Source organism: Mastomys coucha, unplaced genomic scaffold (assembly GCF_008632895.1).
Source record: "Mastomys coucha isolate ucsf_1 unplaced genomic scaffold, UCSF_Mcou_1 pScaffold21, whole genome shotgun sequence".
Taxonomy (NCBI): Eukaryota; Metazoa; Chordata; class Mammalia; order Rodentia; family Muridae; genus Mastomys; species Mastomys coucha.
In genome coordinates this window covers 36670987-36685266 of record NW_022196904.1, presented here as the reverse complement: position 1 = coordinate 36685266, position 14280 = coordinate 36670987, and the positions used below count along the sequence as shown (strand labels likewise).

Below are 14280 nucleotides of genomic sequence, written 5' to 3'. Positions count from 1 at the left end.
TTTTTTTTTTGGTTTTTCGAGACAGGGTTTCTCTGTGTAGCCCTGGCCTGGAACTCACTCTGTAGACCAGGCTGGCCTTGAACTCAGAAATCCGCCTGCCTCTGCCTCTTCCCAAGTGCTGGGATTAAAGGTGTGACCAACCACCACTGCCCTGCTGAATTCAGGTTCTTAAAATTGCAAGGCAAGAGGCAAGTGCTTTGCTGACTGAGGTATTTCCCCACCATGCACTTTCTTTTTCTTTTTTTTTTTTTTTGAGAGGGAGTCTTCCTCTGTAGCCTAGGCTGGCCTTTAAATCAGAGTGAGGTCCTGCTTCTCCATCTCAAGTGTTGGAATTATAGACAGACACGTGGTACACACTGAGCCCATTTTGCTTTAAGGAAAAAAAAAAGTAAAGAATGACAGACCCAGGGCTGGAGAGATTGCTCAGTGGTTAAGAGCACTGACTGTTCTTCCAGAGGTCCTGAGTTCAGTTCCCAGCAACTACATGGTGGGTCACAACCATCTGCAATGGGATCCAATGCCTTCTTCTGGTGTGTCTGAAGACAGCTACAGTGTACTCATTATTTATATAAAATAAAGAAATAAAATATTTTTAAAAATGGCAGGCTCAGTTATCAGGGTAAGGGAAAAAACATCAGAAAGTGGAAGGTAGATGTTGGATTTAAGAACAGCAGAGAGCCGGGCGGTGGTAGCACACACCTTTAAGCCCAGCACTTGGGAGGCAGAGACAGGTGGATTTCTAAGTTCGAGGCCAGCGTGGTCTACAGAGTGAGTTCCAGGAAAGCCATGGCTACACAGAGAAGCCCTGTCTCTTTTGAAAAACCAAAAGAAAAAAAAAGAAGAACAGCAGAGAATGTAGGGAGGAAGAGAAAGCAGCATGAAGCATGCCTGGAGAGAAAGCTGAAGTCAAGCTCACAGACAGAGCTGAAGTAGCTGTTTCTGTATATCTAGTCCTTCCCTTCTCCTCAGGCACGGGGATGGTTTACCAGAGGCAGAGTGTTATAAACCCCTGGCTAAGCCTGGCAGTAGGGCCACATGCCTTTAATCCCAGCACTTAGGAGGCAGAGGCAGTAGGGCCAGCATGGTCTACAGAGCTAGTTCCAGAACAGCCAGAGATGCACAGAAAAACTCTATCTTAAAAAGCGATAATAATAATAATAATTATATTAGTGTTAATAATAATAAACAAAGCAGTAGAGCTCTTACCTACCATGCTCAAGGCCCTCCTAACATGCTCAAGGTCCTGGGTTCCATCCCCAGCACCAAAAAATACACAAAACCACTGATAAATTATGTTTCCATGGAAGCAAAACTAACTTAATCACTTCTCTGTGGATGAAAGTAAGATGTGTGGGGGGGGGGGGTAGTGCACACAGTGGATGAGTGGATGGATGCAGGATATCTGGAGTTCATTCCTGACCCCTCAGTAAGTTTAAACCAGCCTGGGCTATTATTACATTTGATCCTGTCTCAAAAAGAGAAACAGAGAAATAATAGAGTCCAAGATCTTGCTATTGTAGCCCAGGCTGGCCTGAGTACTGGGGCTGTGTAGGCTGTAGATTGTAGCAGCAGTACTAGCTAACATAATGAATTTCAGATAATGTTTTAGCCATAGTAAAAAAAAAAAAACACAGGCTGGAAGTATAATTTGACTGTTGGAAGTATAATTTGACTATACAGAGAAACCCTGTCTTGGGGAAAAAAAGAAGAAGAAGTATAATTTGATAGTACAGGGCCCTGAGTTGAAACCCCAGCCCAAAACAAAAACAAAAGACAGACAGGAGAAGGATGAGCTGAGGGCAAAGGGTAGGGCAAAGGGTACAAACATTCCTGATAGCAAGGGGCTGAGCTGTCCCAGCTGCCTCACAGGCTCTTCTCCAAACTCCTTTCTTCCTCCAGGCCTGGCTGGACACCCACAACCGCCTCTTGGGCCACTATGTCAATGGAATGTGGCTGAAGCCAGAACACAGGAATCCAGCACCTTGCCAGGATCCCATCACAGGTTTTTGAAAAGTCCAGTCATTCAGGAGGAACAAAGACCTCTCAGGGTGGCAGTCATGCCATCCCTGATATCTGGGCTCAAGCCCCCAAGTGCAGGGACAGTCATTGATGGTGGCAGGGACGGGAGTTCTCGTTTCTTCTGAGGACAGTCTCAGTAATTATAGTTCCTAGTGTCCCCAAAGGCTTTTGAAGCTCCTCTCTACTAAATTCCCTTCCTCAAGCCTAGTATGATGGCCCATACCTCTATGGCAATCCAGAGGCTGAAGCAGGAGGATCAGGATTTTGAAGCCAGACTGAAATAACAGAGTGAATTCCAGGCCAGCATTGGCTTCATAGTGAGACACTTTTAGAAAAAGAAGAGCCGGGCAGTGGTGGTGCACGCCTTTAATCCCAGCACTTGGGAGGCAGAGGCAGGCGGATTTCTGAGGTCGAGGCCAGCCTGGTCTACAGAGTGAGTTCCAGGACAGCTAGGGCTACACAGAGAAACCCTGTCTTGAAAGAAAAAAAAAAAGAAGAAGAAAGGGGCTGACAAGACAGCTCATTGATTAGAAGTGTGTACTGTTCTTTCAGAAGACCCAGATTCATTCGGTTCCTAGCACCCATGTCAGGATCAGGCTGCTCAAAACCACCTGTAAGTTCAGGTCCAGACGGTCTGACATCTTCTGACTCCTGTGGGTACTGCATGCATATGGTATACATACATACATGCAGGCAAAACACTCATAACTAATTCCAAGTAAATAAAAGTTTAAAAGCACAGCCGAAGTCAGTGTGCATCCCTTTAATCTTAGCACTCAGGAGGCAGAGACAGACAGACCTCTGAGTTTGATCCCAGCCTGGTCTACAGAGAGATTTCCAGGACAGCCAGGGCTACACAGAGAAATCCGTGTCAACAAAGCAAACAAACAAAAAGTTTAAAAATCAGAATAAGAAGCAAAAGAAGGAAAAGAAAGTCAGCTCCTGCCTGCAGGGCTTGGTCAGAGCAGTGACTGGTGACCAGAGGAAGGCCTGAGACTCACAGGGAACTTCTGACACAGGCTTCCCCCATCTGGGCCCCCACTTGTCTCTGCAGGAGAAAACCTGGCCAGCTGCCTGCAAGCAGAAGCTGAGGACATCGCTGCAGCTGTGGAGGCTGCAAAGATAGCATTCCAGACCTGGAGTCAACTCCCTGGAGCTGCTAGGGGCCAACACCTAACCCGGTGAGGAAGCCCAGGCAAGGCCCGCAGAGGAAGAGATGGGCCTTGTCCCTCATGATTCACAGGAGACTGTGGAAACAGTGACTCCATGTCCTCAGATCCTTTTGAATTAATGGTTCATGTTTTCCTGAATGCATGTGGCACTTGAGTGACCAGAACAGCCATAGTTGCTCACAGTTCATTGGGACTAGTAGTATCAGAATATCACGAGAGCCCTGTGTCTCAGCACTTCATTAAAATCAGAGCTCCCTGCTTCTCATCACACTGTAGAGACAGCTATAAAGATCCCATTTTCCAGGCCTGGAGAGATGGCTCAGCGGTTAAGAGCACCAACTGCTCTTCCGAAGGTCCTGAGTTCAAATCCCAGCAACCACATGGTGGCTCTCAACTACTCATAATGAGATCTGACACCTGTTGTGTCTAAAGACAACTACAGTGTACTCATTTATAATAATAAATAAATCTTTGGGCCAGAGCGAGCGGGGCCGACCAGAGCGAACAGAGGTCCTAAAAAGTCAATTCCCAACAACCAGATGAAGACTCAACTCACAGTTATCTGTACAGCTACAGTGTGTATTCATATGCATAAAATAAATAAATAAATATTTTTAAAAAAATCCCATTTCCCGTAATGCAATTGAATCAGATGCTAAGATTCAAGTTCCCAGTTATCTTTGGAACTCCTGGTAATCAGTGACAGGACCATTCTACAGCAGCCACACAGAGTTTTGACACTCTCCTAGACTACATTTCCTATACAGCTTTGGTACCTGCTGTCCCTGATAATTACGGATCTGCCCCAGGAGTCTTGTGGGGATTATAGTCCAAGTTGCTCTGAGCATGGACCAACTCCTTGTATTCTCCAAAGGCTGGCCAAGGTCATTCAGAAGCACCAGCAACTGCTGTGGACCCTGGAGTCCCTGGTCACTGGGCGGGCTGTTCGAGAAGTTCGAGATGGGGATGTGCCCCTGGCCCAGCAGCTGCTCCAGTACCATGCAGTGCAGGCACATGCCCAGGATATTGTGCTGACAGACTGGGAGCCCATGGGTGAGAACCTGTAGGCCCTCAAAGAGCCCTCCTGAACCAGTAAACCAACCCGTCCATCCCTCATTATGTATTCTTTGCAGGAGTCATTGGCCTCATCCTGCCAACTTCTTTCTCTTTCTTGGACATGATGTGGAGAGTTTGCCCTGCCCTGGCTATGGGTAGGTAAAGGCTGTGGCTCCCTTCCCTTCCCTTCCCCCGTCTTTGCTCAGAAAGGATGGTTGGGGTCCAAGGAGGAGGGCTGGCACCTGGACCTGTGGGTGTGCAAGAGGAGGGTAGGGGTCTGGACTCAGATCTGAAGCAAGAGAGCTAGAGGATAGACTTCACAGTTCCTTGGTTGTTCCCCTTCCCCAGGCTGCACTGTGGTGGCCCTAGTGCCCCCAGGCCTCCCAACACCTCTCCTCCTGGCCCAGCTGGCAGGGGAGCTTGGCTCTTTCCCAGGGATCCTCAATGTGGTATGTGGCCCTGCCTCAATGTGGCCTGTCCTGGCCTCCCAACCTGGAGTCCAGAAGGTGGCCTTCTGTGGAGCTGTGGAGGTATCTTCAGGGCTGGAAGTGGGATGGGCATGGCTAAGGGCCAAGAGGCGTCCTGCCATAACTGAAACCCATGGGGTTCCCTCAGGAAGGACGTGTTCTGCGACAGACCCTAGCAGGCAGTGGAGCCAACCTGGGCCTGGCCCTGGGCACAGAGTCACTATTGCTACTGACGGACTCAGCAGATGTGGACTCCGCTGTGGAGGGTGTTGTAGATGCTGTCTGGTCAGACCGCAGCCTGGTGAGATCTGTGTGCTCATGTCCCCAAAGTCTAGGGGTCTGCCATATCTCTCCAAATACCTGGAGACATTCCCAGCTTGTTTTTACTTTCTGTTCTTTGGGCCTTTTTATTATTTGAGACGAGGTCTTATGTAGACCAACCTGGCTTCCAATTCACTATGTAGCCCAGGCTAGCCTCGAGCTCCTAATCCTGGGGTTACAGGTATATCCCACCATTATGGGCAAGTCACCAATTTTATGCAGTGTACCTCTTGCCTGCTGCTGCTCCTCTGTCCCTGAGACCCAACCCTCTGTGGGAGCCTGTTCCCCCTACATTGTCCCTGATTTTGCCCTTTTTGATGCCTTTTCTCCCACAGGGGGGGCTCAGGCTCCTCATCCAGGAATCTGTATGGGATGAAGCTATGCGGCGACTCCGGGCCAGGATGGCACAGATACGGAGTGGGCGAGGACTGGATGGGGCTGTGGACATGGGGGCTCGAGGAGCTGCTGCCCGAGACCTGGCCCAGAGCTTTGTGGATGAGGCCCAAAGCCAGGGGGGCCAGGTGAGCCCCAACTGCACAATGGAGTCATAGACCTTGACTAGCCAACTCTTATGTCAGAGTAAGAAGGTCCCAGACCCTAGACCCCAGGTCTGAGAGGAGGGCTAAAGCCTAGACTCCTGAGTTTGGAGAAGGAAGTTGGGGTCTGAACTTCAGTGTCTAAGGGAGGAGAGCTAGGTATCTGGATGCCCAGTTTGAGGGAGGAGTTGAAGCCTGGATGTTCATGAAGGAGGGCTGGGGTGTACCCCTGGGCCTAGAGAGGACAAGCATCTGTATCTTTTCTCCTCCTCCCAGGTATTCCAAGCTGGTGATGTGCCCTCCAGCAGCCCATTCTTCTCTCCAGCCTTGGTTTCTGGTCTGCCTCCAGCAGCCCCATGTGCCCAGGCTGAGGTGAGGCCCCGAGACCACAATCATCCTGCCCTGCCTTTCCATCCTCAGTGACTTATGGGCAACAGCCCTGAGCCTTAGAATGTTTGCATGACCCTGTGACCTGGAGCTGGGAACGCTATGACTTCCTCAAATGGGTAAAGTATTGACAGGAGACTTTGCTCTCCAGCTGAGACCTGTCACCCTTTTCAGGTACCGTGGCCTGTGGTTATGGCTTCTCCTTTCCGCACAGTCAAGGAGGCACTAGCCCTGGCCAATGGAACACCCCGGGGAGGCAGCGCCAGTGTGTGGAGTGAGAGGCTAGGACAGGCCCTGGAGCTGGGCTATGGGTCAGTTGGTACTTGCACCCCCTGCCTATGCCCTGTCTCCCTCAGGTGTCTCCCTCCTCCTTCACACAGCTTTCCATCCCCTCCCCCGGTGTCTTTACCTGCCTCATAGGCTTCAGGTGGGCACAGTGTGGATCAATGCTCACAGCCTCCGAGACCCCGCAGTGCCTACAGGGGGCTGTAAGGAGAGTGGGTCTTCCTGGCATGGCGGCCCAGATGTGAGTGCCCATCTGCCTCCGTATCTCTCTACTTGGAGTACCTCTGAGTCACCTTGAGGCCATCTGGCCTCCTGCTGACTATGCACCTCTCACAGGGCCTGTATGAGTATCTGCAGCCCTTGGGAACACCTTCCCGGGAGTCCTTCCTCTGTGAGAGTCTCAACTACGACACATTTGGCCTTGGTGCATCCTCCAGCCTGCCATCGGGGCCAGAAACAGGGCCTAGGTGAGCTGTTGCAGGCCTCGTAACCTAAGGGTGAGAGTGTGGGGCTGGAAGGAGGGTGCTTAGAGTCAGTCTTGGGGTCTCTAGTTCTTAGCATAGCTTTCTGGGTCCTAACCCCAAGCGTAAAGAGAATCTCAGTTCTATTTAATGGTTTGAGTTTTTCTAGTAGCAAGAATTCAGGGAGTATCCAGATGCTCAAAGGAATAGGAATTTAGAGTATCCGAGAGGTTCACTACAGTAAGAGTTTTGGATGACCCCAGGAACTCATGGGGTAGGAATTCAGAATTCTCTAGAGGTTCATGGGAGTAGGTGTTTGAATCCTCCTAGAAGCTCATGAAAATAGAAACTTGAGTCCAGAAGGTTCCTAGGAACTGAGAGGTCCAACCAGTGTAGCAGACTTGCCAGTGGCCCATGTGGACTCACAGCCTCCTCCCACCCCACTCTGCAGCCCAGCACCTTCCTATGGGCTGTTTGTTGGGGGCCGTTTCCAGTCTCCTCGGACCCAGAGCTCCAGGCCCATCCAAGATTCTTCGGGCAAAGTCTCCAGCTATGTAGCTGAGGGTGGAGCCAAGGATATCCAAGGTGCTGTAGAGGCTGCTCATCAGGCTGCCCCTGGGTAAGAGTCAGATGGAAGCCCAGAGGTAAGGTAGCTGGGATGGGAGTATGCTTGGGACTGGAGCCCTGGGTTGAGGCTGTGGATGATAGAGGTGGCCATCTGGAACTAGCTAAGGCCAGGTTATACCCCTAACTTGCATTGTTTGCCCACAGCTGGGGAGCCCAGTCTCCAAGGGCCCGAGCAGGCCTGCTGTGGGCCCTGGCAGCTGCTCTGGAGCGCAAGAAGCTAATGTTGGCCTCACAACTAGAGAGGCACGGAGCACTGCCTGTGATTGCCAAGACTGAAGTAGAGCTGAGTGTGAGGCGACTCCAGATTTGGGGCACCCAGGTTCAGGACCAAGGCCAGACACTACAGGTGAGACAGATCTAAGCAAGTGGACAGGGCAGTCTGCTAGCCAAGAGTCAGAGCCCAGGCTCAGTGAACCAGGCATGAGTCCAGGCTTAGCTCTAGAAATTCTAGAAAATACAATTAACCTTTGATGAGAGGAGAGACAGGTCAGTGCTTAGCTGAGAACCCATGGCTCAGAGGACAGGAGGGAACGTTACAATGCTTACAGGAAAGCGGGCTGCTCATGAGTGCACAAATTGTAGGAACTTCTCAGATTATGCCACTTAAAATCTATGTAATGTAGGCTTGACTGTACTCAAAAAGGCTTTGCAAGCACATAGTGGGCATGAGGGTACAGGCCTATGATCTCAACATTTGTAAAATAGAGGTAGAAAGATCACAAGTCGAAGGTCAGCCTTGGCCACAGTGAAATACTGCATCAGAGAAACAAAGGGCCAGGCAGTGGTGGCATGCACCTTTAATCCCAGCACTTGGGAGGCAGAGACAGGTGGATTTCTGAGTTCAAGGCCAGCCTGGTCTACAGAGTGAGTTCCAGGACAGCCAGGGCTATACAGAGAAACCCTGTCTCGAAGAACAAAAAACAACAACAAAAAAGAAACAAACAAACAAAGGTATTGCTGAGCATGGTGGCTCAGATTGGTTTAATCTCAGCATCAGAGGCCTTACAACCCCTTGTATCACTAGCTCCAGAGGAATCTCACGCTTCCTTCTGTCACTCACAAGTTCACACAACTGTGCCCCAACTCATAAACAATAGAAAAATAAATCAAGCTTTTAGTCCCAGTACTTGAGAGGCAGAGAGGCAGGTAGATCTGTGTGAGTTCGAGGCCAGCCTGGTTTACAGAACGACTCCCAGGACAGCCAGGGCTACACAGAGTCTTCAAAAACCAAAACGAGCTGGAGAGGTGGCTCAGCGGATAAGTGCACTGACTGGTCTTTCAAAGGTCCTGAGTTCAAATCCCAGCAACCACATGGTGGCTCACAACCACCCATAAAGAGATCTGACGCCCTCTTCTGGTGCATCTATAGACAGCTACAATATACTTATTTATAATAATAGATAAATCTTAAAAAAAAAAAACTCAATCAAGCTGGGGGCATTGGTGGCGTCTTTGTGTAATCCCTGCACTCAGGAGGCAGAGGCAAGCAAATCTCTGAGTACATGGCCAGCCTGGGCTACATAGGGAGCCCCTGTCTCAAAACAAAGCAGACACAAACCAGTGTTGAAATATGGTTCAGTGATAGAACCATGATTGGAGCTCTCTACAATACCTCAAAACACAGTGATGGCGCAGGCCCAAAGTCTCAGCTACTTCATAGGCTGAGGCAGGAGCATGGCAGATTCAAGGCCCAGAGGCTCAGAGAGGTTAAGTAACTCACACTGATCCCTAAAGCTAAAGAGTGGCCATTGGGCTCCAGAGTTTTAGGCCCTAAACCAGCATCCCCTGGTCACACTTTATTGGAGCTACTCTGGAGCTAGGAGCATGTCAAATGTTGGAGAATGGGGCAGGCAATAGAGAGGCCTCTGGGAACTTGTCCTTGATATGCCTGTCATCTGTCCCTGTAGGTAACAGGATTGAGAGGCCCTGTGCTCCGGCTTCGAGAACCACTGGGAGTGCTGGCTGTGGTGTGCCCGAATGAATGGCCCCTGCTGGCTTTTGTGTCACTACTGGCCCCTGCACTTGCCCATGGCAACGCTGTGGTCTTAGTACCCAGTGGGGCATGTCCTCTGCTGGCCTTGGAGGTCTGTCAGGTAAAACCACCTGCTTCCCCTCCTCCCTCTTGGGTAGCTATGGTAACAAGTCTCAGCATCCCATCTAAGTCCTATTCCTTGCTTGAGCCCCTACAGCCACTGCCAGATGCCCACTCTTCAGCCTGCCCCATTGATGTTCAACCCTGGGTGTCCCACTCTCTCATCCTAGGATATAGCTACTCTATTTCCTGCTGGCCTGGTGAGTGTAATAACAGGAGATCAGGACCACCTGACCCGCTGTCTGGCCTTACATCAGGATGTCCAGGCCCTGTGGTACTTCGGCTCTGCCCAGGTACTTCAGGGTACTTAACCTTCACCAACAGACTTCTGTGCTAGGAACATAGCCTCATCCCCTAACAGGAAGAAATGCCTCGGCTGAGGCCCTACCCTGATACAAGCCCAGTCACAAAGGAAGAGGGTCTTCTGGGGGGTTGAGAGGGGCAGTATTTCAAGACAGGGTTTCTCTATGTAGCCCTGGCTTTTCTAGAACTCACTATGTAAACCAAGCTGGCCTTGAAGTCAGAGAGATTTGCCTGTCTCTGCCTCCCAAGTGCTGGGATTAAAGGTGTGTGCCCCTGCTGCTTAGAGAAAGGCAAAGGCAGTCTTCTCATCAAGGCCTGAAGCCTCCCATGCCCTAAGGCATCATGGTTTTTGGAAGACCTATTGCTAAGATATGCACCCTAGCAACATCCCAAGGCTCTACCCTCCTAAACCACCGTGCTGGATGGGAAGTCCCCACTGGCAAGAGCCTGGAACTGGGGAAGACAGGATTCCCTGGGTCTACTAACTCTGCATCTAAAAGGAATGTCAATGTGGGCCAGGATCTAAATGTCCAGCCTTGTCAGATCTTTAGGTCTTTTACAGGTGTTGTTGCTAAGGAAACAGCTTTTTGGCAACTAAACCACTGGCAGTGCTAATCGTGTATCTCTCCATCCCAGGGCTCCCAGTTTGTGGAATGGGCCTCTGCAGGAAACCTCAAGTCTGTGTGGGTAAACAGGGGCTTCCTAAGAGCTTGGGATGTGGAGGTCCAGGGGACAGGACAAGAGATGAGTCTTCATGCGGCACGAACGAAGGCCCTGTGGCTGCCAATGGGGGACTGATGCCGAAGCCACCCACTCCATCTTTGATGCTCAGGAACACCAAGTGCTTGGAACTTTTCTCTCAGATTTCCCATGGCTTCTAATAAACTGAGTGACATTTACTGTGCATTTGAGGATGTGGGAACAGCAGCTTCTTCATGTGTGGCCCAGTAGGCAGCCCTGGGATGTACAAAGGGAACTCAGCCCCATCTAGCACTCTTGGGTCAGAAGGCGGTCGAGGGAAGTCCCTGGAAGGCTCTGTCCCCTTTGTACTTGATTCCAGCATTGACTTCCTGTAAGTCCCTATTCTGAACTAGAAGGTCTGTATCCTAGCACAGCCCTAATATGCCAGCCCAAGCTAGGGGCCACCACTGCTGCCAGGTACTGAGGGCACAGCTTCCAGGCAGGCCTGGCTTCCTGGAGCTGAAACTCACCATGTGCTTGCCATCACAGCAGATCTCCATGGGTTTAGCTTAGTTTGGGGTTTTGGTTTGTGGTTTTGCTTTTTTCCCCTCCTCTTTGGTCTGTTTTAGCAAGGTCTTAGGGCACAGCTAATTTGCACATCTGCTCCTCATGTCTCATCTCAACCAGAATGCTGGCTTACCATCATGTACCTCCAGGCCTGACTGACTGCTGGCTTTGGAATAGAAGCATTGGGGGTTTTTTGTTTGTTTTGTTTCTTCTTTTTTTTTTTTTTGGTTTTTCAAGACAGGGTTTCTCTGTATAGCCCTGGCTGTCCTGGAACTCACTCTGTAGACCAGGCTGGCCTCGAAATCAGAAATCTGCCTGCCTCTGCCTCCCAAGTGCTGGTTTTAAAGGTGTACGCCACCACCGCCCGGCTGTTTTGTTTCTTAGATTTATTTATTAACGTTATGATTGTGAGTACACTGTAGCTGTCTTTAGACACATCAGAAGAAGGCATCAGGTCCTATTACAGATGGTTATGAGCCACCATGTGGTTGCTGGGAATTGAACTCAGAACCTCTGGAAGGGCAGTCAGTGCTCTTAAGCACTGAGACATCTTTCCAGCCCCTCATTTTTGTTTTTTAAAGCAGGATCTCTTTATGTAGTTCTGTGGGACTTTTTTGTTTTAAGCCAGGCAGTGGTGGTACATTCCTTTAATCCCAGCACTCAGGTGGCAGAGGCAGGCAGATCTCTTGAGTTTGAGGCCAGCCCGGTCCATAGAGCAAGTTCTAGGACAAGACAGGTATACAGAGAAACCCTGTCTCAAAAAAAAAAAAAAAAGTTTAATGTGAGTTTTGTTTTTGCTTGTTTTGTGTTTTGCTTTGGGGGTTTTTTGGTGTGTGTGTATGTGGGCATGCACAAAAGTCAGAAAACAATGTAGGAGGTCAGTTCTCTCCTTCACCATGTTGGTTCATGGTATCAACTCGGGTGTTTATGCTTGGTGGTCATAACCTATTTTATCAGCTAAGCCATCTCACCCCTGCCCTGAAATTTTTTTGGTTTTTTGTTTTGTTTTGTTTTGTCTTTTGAGACAGGGTTTCTCTGTGTAGCCCTGGCTGTCCCAGAACTCACTCTGTAGACCAGGCTGGCCTCAAACTCAGAAATCCACCTGCCTCTGCCTCCCAAGTGCTGGGATTAAAGGTGTGGGCTACCACTGCCCAGCCTGATCTGGAATTCTTGTGATCCACCTGGGATTACATATATATGTATATATGTATATATACATATATATACACACACATATATATATGGACTCATCCATCCTGTGCTCTTTCTTAATCTTCTCTGCCAAGTCCTTTTTACCAGGGGAGGTCACAAAACAAGACAGAGTGTCGGTTCACCCAGGTTGAACATGAAGGCCGCAGGCAAGAGAAGTGGGAGAAGAGCCATCTGAATGGCCTAGACTTTTGCAGTAATCCAGATCTGTGGGCTACAGCCAACTTGTTGACTCACTGCATATTGTCAAGGCCCCTCCTTCCCACCCTCTCTTCCCTCTTTCTCCCCGTTCTGCTCACTAATGTTGCCCAGGGAACTGGGCTGATGGAGGCTGACTTAGTCCATTTTCTTATCTTGTATGTTATGGTTTGGTGTTGGAGGTTGGTTTGTTTGCTTGTTTTGGTTTTGAGAACCACAGTGGTTGTGTGTGTGTGTGTGTGTCTGTGTGTGTGTGTCTGTGTGTCTGTGTGTCTGTGTCCCTGGTTGGACTAGAACTTCCTATGGCTATGGCACCAAAGATGACCTTGCATTCCTGATCCTCCTGCCACTGGGATGACAAGCTCAGCTTTTCCTTAGTCTATCTTCTGAGCTGGGACTGATTATCACACACTGTCACTTGCCAAGACTAAGGTTCCAGCACATGGCTGTTGAAGCTGGGAGGGGCCCCATCTGCTTGGCCTTTGTGAGGCCTTCTTGGCGTGACAGCTTTTCAGAGACAACAAAGCCTCTCCCCAGGGACCCTGATCATTGCTGTGCTGTGTGTTAGGGTTGCTGCAGCTGGGGGAGGGGAGGGTTATCTACCTTACACATTCCAAACCTGCCAGGAACCCGGAAGTACGGGCCATGGAGCAGTGCTTCTTACTGGCTTACTTCCTGCTGCTTGCTCAGCCTGCTTGCTTTCTGTTTTTTTTCTTTTTTTCTTTTTTTCTTTTTTTCTTTTTTTTTGAGACAGGGTTTCTCTGTGTAGCCCTGGCTGTCCTGGAACTCACTCTGTAGACCAGGCTGGCCTCGAACTCAGAAATCTGCCTGCCTCTGCCTCCCAAGGGCTGGGGTTAAAGGCATGCACCACCACCACCACCACCCCACTCAGCCTGCTTTCTTATAGCACCCACGTCCCACCATGGATGTAACTCCTGTGTCACTAAGAAAATGCCCTACAGGCTTGCCTGCAGCCCATCTTACAGAGGCCATTTGACAATAGAGTCTCCCTAAAATTTGTGACTGTAGCTCTAATAGACATAAAACTAGTCAGCACGGCCAGGACAGTGGTGACAGGATCTCTGCGCCAAGGCCAGCCTGGTCTACAGGATAGCCAAGGTTACACAAACCCTGTGTCAAGGAAATGGGGAGTACACTGTGGCTGTCTTCAGACACCCGAGAAGAGGCCATCAGATCTCATTACAGATGGTTGTGAGCCACTATGTGGTTGCTGGGATTTGAACTCAGGACCTTTGGAAGAGCAGTCAGTGCTCTTAACCGCAGAGCCATCTCTCCAGCCCTAGTGATCTATTTTTATTTATGTATGAGGGTGTCAGATTCCCTGGAGTTACAGACACCTGTGACCGACTGTGAGTGCTGGGAGTTGAACCAGGGCTCTTTGCAAGAGTAGCCAGTGCTCTTAACTGCTGAGCCATCTCTCTAGTTCCATGTTTTTACTTTAATGATGTAAATGGCTATAGACACATGAGGTCAGAAGAGAGTATTGGGTGCCATAGAGTCAGCACCCACTATGGGTACTAGGAACTAAATCAGGTCCTGAGCAAATAGTACATACTTTTAATCTCAATCAATCTCAATCATCTTTCCAGTCCCATGTTTTCAAGTTTTTGAGGGCTGGAGAGATAGCTCAGTGGTTAAGAGCACTGACTGCTCTTCCAAAGGTCCTGAGTTCAAATCGCAGCAACCACACATGGTGGCTCACAACCATCTACAACAAGATCTGAACCTCTTCTGGTGTGCCTGAAGACATCTACAGTGTACTTACATATAATAAATAAATAAATCTTTGGTGATTTTTTTTTTCAAGACAGGTTTCTCTGTGTAGCCCTGGCTATCCTGGAATTCACTCTGTAGACCAGGCTGGCCTCGAACTCAGAA

The 14280-nt window shown here is 49.6% G+C and overlaps 1 protein-coding gene across 2 annotated transcripts in view; it reads left to right on the top strand.

Moving 5' to 3' along the window:
- The window catches only part of Aldh16a1 (aldehyde dehydrogenase 16 family member A1), a 14505-nt gene extending 3873 nt beyond the window's left edge, over positions 1-10632 (top strand). For both annotated transcript variants that reach the window (XM_031386548.1, XM_031386549.1), the window contains 16 exons: positions 1900-2002; positions 3074-3200; positions 4066-4244; positions 4325-4402; positions 4596-4777; positions 4863-5015; positions 5371-5556; positions 5848-5943; positions 6133-6269; positions 6379-6484; positions 6580-6710; positions 7156-7323; positions 7476-7677; positions 9239-9424; positions 9594-9716; positions 10363-10632. In XM_031386548.1, the coding sequence (XP_031242408.1) occupies positions 1900-2002; positions 3074-3200; positions 4066-4244; positions 4325-4402; positions 4596-4777; positions 4863-5015; positions 5371-5556; positions 5848-5943; positions 6133-6269; positions 6379-6484; positions 6580-6710; positions 7156-7323; positions 7476-7677; positions 9239-9424; positions 9594-9716; positions 10363-10524 (2319 nt within the window). In that variant the 3' untranslated portion in view covers positions 10525-10632. The remainder of the gene's footprint in view (positions 1-1899; positions 2003-3073; positions 3201-4065; positions 4245-4324; positions 4403-4595; positions 4778-4862; positions 5016-5370; positions 5557-5847; positions 5944-6132; positions 6270-6378; positions 6485-6579; positions 6711-7155; positions 7324-7475; positions 7678-9238; positions 9425-9593; positions 9717-10362) is intronic.
- Positions 10633-14280: the final 3648 nt, after the last annotated feature.